The sequence below is a fragment of the Fopius arisanus genome, unplaced genomic scaffold, assembly GCF_000806365.1.
Source record: "Fopius arisanus strain USDA-PBARC FA_bdor unplaced genomic scaffold, ASM80636v1 scaffold00028, whole genome shotgun sequence".
Lineage (NCBI taxonomy): Eukaryota > Metazoa > Arthropoda > Insecta > Hymenoptera > Braconidae > Fopius > Fopius arisanus.
In genome coordinates this window covers 1,269,879-1,277,260 of record NW_011887767.1, presented here as the reverse complement: position 1 = coordinate 1,277,260, position 7,382 = coordinate 1,269,879, and the positions used below count along the sequence as shown (strand labels likewise).

Below are 7,382 nucleotides of genomic sequence, written 5' to 3'. Positions count from 1 at the left end.
TGCTCCTTTTTCCTCCAGCTCTCCTTAAAGTATGGAGGAAGGTTTTAAAGCCCCACCGCCGATACCATACGGGTCCATTGTCAGCCGTTTGCACTCTTACCCATAAATATTTATGTCACAATGTATATGAGCCCGGTATATATACAAATACAACTGGTAGAGAAATTCAGAATCGCACACCAAACATGAATGTTTACATTTTATTATTTGTCAGGTATCAGGCATAAATACTACATTGTCAGGGTGTAAATTCACCTGTAATCCACCGCGAGAAGGACAAATTTCTTTATGTTTTTTTTTGAGAGCCAAAAGAAATTGCTTCGAAATGCCTGACATGAAAATACAATAAAAAAGTTATAAATATAACAAAGTTAATCCTCCGAAATTTATGCTCCAAGTCACACGAAAAAATTATCATAAAATTTACCGTGACATTGTCATAAATTATGTTATTAATCGGGTAACAATTTTAATTCATTCTTTATACCCGAAATCAGAGCGAAAATTCGGGGAATTATCAGACCCCAGGGTAAATATATTAATAAATTCTCCCGCCCAATTGCAAGTACAAAATAAATAAAACGGGATACAATACGATATTTACACTTGTCTCATTGCTTCCTTTTCATTTTTCCCTTTCACTGACTTTCCAATCTTCTCGAGTTTCATCCATCTCACTTCATGTTCAAGACGCGAGAGTTCATGGAGATATTACTCTCCGCCCCGACCTCATCGCAAGGTCTTTCCTCATTAAAATAAAAAAAAAAGGGATTATCTATTTCTCCGTGAGCTCCGATATTTCCCTCGAGGGAAAATCCCCAACTTTCCCTTCAGCAATTCGAGCACCAAGTGCTCTTGAATTTCTGGGGATTTCTTTCATTCGTATCCGTTTGTTTAATTATCTGACAGTAACTCGTGTGTCTGAGAATGAATTACGCGATGCACAACGGGTGGCAAGCAATGAAAAGCAACACCTGGCGCAACATGCGGAAGCATCATCATCAAAACAAGGCGGTATCTGCCAATCCCTCACCCCACACAATCGCTATTTTCATAAATTTCCTGCATAAAAAATAAACCGATACAAAACCCTCGAGAGTTATCCACCAAAAATTATACTGCTATCAATTTAAAAAAATTAATTCTACATTTGTTAAATTGACATGTAACATCCACTATTATAATTTGATTTTTAAAATGCCAGTGGAATAATTCTCCCACAAATCATCCATTTCTCGTAATTAATTAAGTGAAAATTGTGATGAGAGGAGCCACTCGAGGCTCAGTAGGGGTAAAATATTTTGATTAAAGATTATATTGCATTATAATGCGCCCGTGGCAGTCACGAGTGCGCAAACTAGTTCGTGAATCATGCCTAGAATACTTTACATAAATTGTTTTGAGTGTACGTCACGCTCTCCTCTTGGTGTATGGCTAGAGGCACATGGAGAAAGATAGAATTGGTTTGGAGTTTTGAGAGTGGATTACATCGGGATAGACCCCAGAAGTCCGTATATGTGACTCAACCACTGGTTATACCTTGACACATCATCTGGGTCGCGGGAGATTTTTTTCATTCGTCATATCACAAGTATTCCGAGTGGGGGAACAGCTGTGTCATCAGGTGATGTATTGAAAGGAGCACATTCTTTGACACTTGACAGCTGGAGTTGGGAATTCCTTCAATAGAACATTTTTTCCATCATTCAGTCAACTTTTCCTTTTTTATATTAAAATAAACAATCAAGATTTTGGTTTGTTTGATAATTCAGAAACTTCCGAGAAACAATAAATAGATTGAATTCATATAAATTGATTAGATTTGGATAATTAAATTTCGGTCTATTTACCGTCAGATAATAGATACAATGGATTTCTTAATCAATCACATAATTGATTACCTTTTCAATTCAACCTGGAAGAGATTCACGGCCTGTAGATAACAGATTAAATCACTGCGAGATTATTCTCAAATATTGAGAAGATTTTCAATTACTCATCATTTCCCTGCTAAAAAATTTTTAAACAATTTTTTATTAACAACCAAAATACCACCGATGATTTTATCGAGGCATAATAACCGTAGACAGCACGACTAACTCCAACATATTTTATTTTTTCTTCAAATTCAACAGATCGAATTAAATACAAAAAAAATTTAGGACACATTCATATTCCGACGAATTAAATTCATCACAGAATAAACTCCACGTTAATTGCATTAATATTAATTAACATTAAATTTATGGTTGAATTCTTGATTTATTTAATCACGAATTAATTGATTCAGTAGTGATCCATCTGTTGTCTCAGGCCGGTGTTTTCTAGAACGAAAAAAATCAGTGAGCTATTAATATCGTCCTTTAAAATTTCGTTTGTTCTTTCTATTGATAATTATCAGTGGATAAGACGTGCAGATAAAATGTACTATCATTTAAAACGTACAACTCTCTCGAGTATGTCTTCAGCAGCTACGACCTTGGGTGGCCGAGCAGGAATTCCAGTTTTTGGCTCACGCTCCATCTTATGCAGCATCTTGTATACACTCGAGTTCATTAAGTGATCGTAATTCGGTAGCCAGGCTTTCTCGTATTTTTTGAAATTAACCCTGAGTGGAATAATCAGAGTGATTTATGCACCTTCAGAAGAAAATAAAAAAATCCCCGCACTATCAAAGATTTTCTGTGCAAAAACTTGACTATCTCCTCTGAGATATTCAATTCAGAATGAAAAAAATGGGGAAAGTAACAAATTGAAAAGAAAATGTGTACAATTTCAGTCGGTGATAGTTACCCAAGTGCTTTGCCGCGTATGACTTCCGCCTGTCCCGACAATACCTCAGCTATCATTTCATCATTGAAGAAATCATTTGGACACCTCCATCTTCGTCCATACGTGAGCTCCAGCTGTTTAGCCTGGGGCCAGAGATCGTGCGATCGCTTTCTTCCTCCCCTGTGCTGCCGGATCGAACGATCATTTTAATTACACGTCAATCACACTATTATTTCACTCTTCCTGACGTATTTGTCACGTCCCAGAGCGATTGGAAAGTTTCACAATCGGTGACTCGATCGAGATTTCATGCATTATCATTGTGATATAAAGGAAGATATCAGAATTAACGGACAACGGGCATCTGGGAATGAACGAATAGAATACCACGAATATCTTATTATCTATAAATCCACAACGGAATGCTCTCGAAATTTATTGGAATCTATTCTAATTGGATTGCAGGTGAATTTCAACGAGAAATGAGAGAAATCGAGTTTTTCTATAGAATTTTTTTTCACACGCATCGTGCCAGATGTGTAATCACGTTGAGAAGACACAAGAGATTTGGGAAAATTACAAGGAAATCATACATCTCGGTGAGTTAGAGGCGACAGATGGAATATTCAGAGGATGTAATTTAAAATTGTGACGAGGTCAGTCTTTTTTAGACACTCGGGTAACAGCCTCTAACAGCCAATGTACCTTCAATTCCTGTATAACTTGGTCTTTCGGTGACATGTTTGGATCTGGTTCGTAACTTCCTATTTTTTTTTCAAAAAATGTTCTCTTTCAATTCAATCATCGACCAGCATTATAAATCTCAAAACTACACTGGACTTATTTATTATTGAAATCGATAGAAATATTTATTTTACCGTGTGACGGAGCAGGACTGGGATCACGAGATCTGAACATCTTTGTCTCGTATGAAGCAATGTATTTCTTCACCCTGTGCTCATCATCCTTGAGGGTCACTTCCATTTCACTCGTTTCGGACTCTCCCACTTGTTCCATTTCTGATTGAGGCTCGATAATAGATGGTGGCTCACTGATAACAGTCGCTGGTGATGACCTTGACACCTCGGATTCTGAAACTCGAAGATGATCCTCATCTTCATCCTTGCAAGCCTCAGGACTCACCCTCTCCTCCTCCTGCGCACATTTCTCCATCTTCTCGTCTGTAAAATTATAATTGTAATGTTGAATACCAACATTATAAATTAATCCTCAATTTCTATCATCAATTGAGTGTAGTGCTGTCTCGTTTAAGGAAAATTCAAAGCTGATGGAATATCATAAATTTATAAAAAATTTTCTATATTGCGCCCGTTTGATGTTGACGAAAACTCTTGAGGATGATACATTAATCTCGTGTGGGCGGAATTTTTTATAGCACAAGCTGCGAGGGTATTATTGACTCGATAAACCTGGGGTGGGGATAATCCGATAGAGGACAAAGTCGTAAAAATAGGCCAAACATTCGATACCACTAGAAAAAGTTGTAAAAAATATCGATGCGTTTGAAATAAAAATCCATAAAACAATTTAATAATATCTATAAAATGCCGTTCGATTTCCATTGAAATATTTGGAAAAATCTGATCAATTTAATTGAAAAATGGAGGAGAAAAAAAGATCTTCAACTAAAAAATTGTCAATAGAGGATAAAATACCTGAAGAACCCCTCCGTGAGCTGTTCTCACTACTCTGCACTCCACTGAGTTCCATAATTCTGTGCAATTGTTCCGAGACAATTCTCAGATGATTTTCTATTTCACTGGGAAGTTGTTTTAACGCCAACAATTGATTCTGAACGCTCTCCAATTGCTTCTCCAAATTGATCTCCGTTGAGACAAGGGCCTTGACCTTCTCTTTATCAAAAATTGGCGCCAGCTGTGGCTCAGGCTCAGGCACAGGCACAGGCACAGGCACGGGCTCTAACTCTGGCTCCGGCGTGGCCTCCCGATGACTTTCGCAACGAGATGGACATCTCTCGTCATCACTTGGGCCATCACTGCGAGGATGACTCGAGGTCTTCGACGAAGGCCGACCCTCGACTTCAATCGGTATTTCCACGATTCTGGGACCAGAGGCTGACGACTCGGGTCTAGACATTTCACGGGTATCTGGTGTTCCTGGGGGAATCACCTCCTCCTGAAGATAATGGGGTTCTGGAGTTTTTAGTAGACCACGTTGCGCTAATTTCTCGGTAACACTCTTCTTCGGTTGCTTTTTTATTATAACGCGATATCCCTCTGCTTGATCTTGCGGTTCCTCTTTCTTCTTTGGAGCTGGAATTGGTCTCTCTGGCTTTTGCAGAAATGTCGTCTGATGCTTCAGCTCTTGGACCCTCGGGGGCTCTTCGATTGCGATTTTTTGCAGCTCCTCCAGGACTTTTGACTCGCGTAAAATCGGAGCGCGTGGACGAATTTTATTGAAATTCACTCTGCAATTGATTAATTGAAATATTTAAAAAAATATTAACAATTTTTAATTATCGTTAATTTAAATCTAAAAATATTTCTTTATTTATTATATGGGCTTTGACATGTTCTTACCCAAGAACTGCTTTGTCCTCAACCTCGAGTAACTCTTCCTCTTCGATAATCAACTCAGCTATTTCTTCTTCAGTTAGATTTTTATTTGGCACCGGTTCAATGTTTGGATCTCGACGAGTTGGCGGTGGCGATGGCTCTTTTATTTCCTCGATTTTAGGTTTATCCTCTTGTATTTTAGGTGTTTCCCACTTTATCTCCTCTTCGTCATCAGATCTGTCCTCCAGAGATGGTCCATCCAGGGGTGGCAATTCCTCAGGATCTCTCAAGTCTTCAACAAGTGCTTTCAACGCTTTAACTTCATCGATCTGCATAACAACCGATTATTCCATTTCTCGAGATAATTGTCAATCGGGAGGGGGTAATAATAATTAAATAAACCAACGGATTACGTAATTTCTATTGAGCTTAGTAACCATTACATCAAATTATTCTACAGAGTGATCAATTTACATCAATCAAATGTATCATCTTAGAGTTTTCTCTCAAAATTGACAATTTTTATTGATCAATAATTAGTATAAATATGAATATTTTTTTCGTCTCGTCTTGAAATTTCTGATTTTCCATTAGATCAATAGTTACTATCCCCCGACTTTTATTTATCTACATAGTTTCCACTATTTTCAGATAGAAATTCACTCACAGGTTTATAAGGTACAATATTTTCCTCCTGAATAGCCTCAGCCACTTGTCGGGCCTCTTCGCCTCTAAATGACAATGCAAATGAAAAAAAAAAGAAAGAAAATTGGTAATAAAATAATAATCGACGAGCCACAGCAGTCGATTGTGATCGATCAGTCGCAATGATTGAACTAAAGACTCGATGCGAGTTATTAAAAGCAATTATTTCGAACTTGACTCTGATTGGTGAATTAAAATATTTACGGTCAAGGCCTCACATTTCAATGTGAGTTATTTAAACCTTGAAATGGCATTCGTCAATTAAAAAGACGTTTAATCATCTCTCCACCTCTTTTTCTCGTTTATTTCTGGATATTTATCTGCTGGTCGCATATGAATTTATTAGAACACCAAATGTCTCGTTAATTCGGTGAAACATTGATTTACCTGTGGACGACGAGAGTGAAATTATTTCCAGCTTGTACAAGTGTCTCGTGAGCTTCGCCGTGAGTCAATTTGCTCACTGGATCATCATTGAGTCGTACTACAACATCTCCAACTCTCAGACCCATACATTCCGCAAGACTTCCCTCTGCTACCTACAAAATATCGGATAGCCTTGCAAAACTCACCAACAATTACAGATACTTGAAAAATACTCGTTGCATTTACCCTTATGACAGTCAGTGGCTGGGGAAAATCACTTCCCCCCACCAGTCGAAAGCCCCATGGTGTATTATCAAATTTTGATAATTTTATATTAATGATCGACATCTCTTCTACATCTGAAATTAATCAGCGAATTTTAGTATCGAATTGATATTCGAAATACAACGAAAAATGGAATCGTAACGAGAACAAATTGTGCGAAACATTTCTAATCTATAATTAAATATGAAATAGTGTCGTAATGAATTTGGAAATAGGCTCCCAACTCATTCACTGATTTTTCCGGATTACGTAATTGAATACAATATGACGATAAAAATACGTATGTGATAAATGGTTGGGCATTGACCGGACTGATTTGGCTATGAAAATACTTTCGCAAAGACGGAAGATCTGGCGATCATTGCCTCGACGTTATCTCATTCGACCTCCATCTAATACATTTCTAATGCGCAACAAGGGGAAGGGGAAATCAAAGTGATACTTGCCAGTAAAATCTTATTAATCAACATCTAACTGGGAATATGAGATCGATTATCTTGATGAATCATCGATAAACGTCAGGCTGTGATGCACCCTCTTTTGACCCTTTTTTTTATCGGTTTGTGAGCAATTGTCCCCTGGACACCACCGAACTAATTAATTAACTGAGATTGATCACCAAGTGGGAACAGCTTCTGTGGCGCTTCACTCGCTGATGAAAACGGTGTCACGATAATCTTGCCAAAGACAATCATACACACCTTTGTATCCATCCCA

General features: G+C 37.8%; 2 protein-coding genes across 2 annotated transcripts in view; one reads left to right on the top strand and one right to left on the bottom strand.

The window, feature by feature from the left end:
* LOC105265255 (ankyrin repeat domain-containing protein 49) overlaps nucleotides 1–7,382 on the top strand; it is a 30,726-nt gene that overhangs the window by 20,646 nt on the left and 2,698 nt on the right. The gene's annotated exons all lie outside the window — the stretch shown is intronic.
* Nucleotides 2,266–7,329, bottom strand: LOC105265252 (titin). Its single transcript, XM_011302658.1, has 11 exons — nucleotides 7,112–7,329; nucleotides 6,627–6,739; nucleotides 6,402–6,553; nucleotides 5,977–6,040; nucleotides 5,334–5,638; nucleotides 4,449–5,221; nucleotides 3,651–3,953; nucleotides 3,478–3,536; nucleotides 2,794–2,957; nucleotides 2,446–2,608; nucleotides 2,266–2,324 (listed from the first exon to the last, which is right to left on the bottom strand). Exons 2-11 carry the CDS (start codon nucleotides 6,726–6,728, stop codon nucleotides 2,310–2,312), a joined length of 2,100 nt encoding a protein of 699 aa, XP_011300960.1. The 5' UTR covers nucleotides 6,729–6,739; nucleotides 7,112–7,329; the 3' UTR covers nucleotides 2,266–2,309.

Bases quoted from the DNA above. Each gene is read 5' to 3' on its own strand.
- LOC105265252 (XM_011302658.1), bottom strand. From the start codon at position 6,728: ATGTCGATCATTAATATAAAATTATCAAAATTTGATAATACACCATGG. The intron at 5,222-5,333 runs GTAAGAACATGT...AATCAATTGCAG, and splicing joins GAGGACAAAGCAGTTCTTGG to AGTGAATTTCAATAAAATTC. The intron at 2,609-2,793 runs GTAACTATCACC...TATTCCACTCAG, and splicing joins ATACGCGGCAAAGCACTTGG to GGTTAATTTCAAAAAATACG.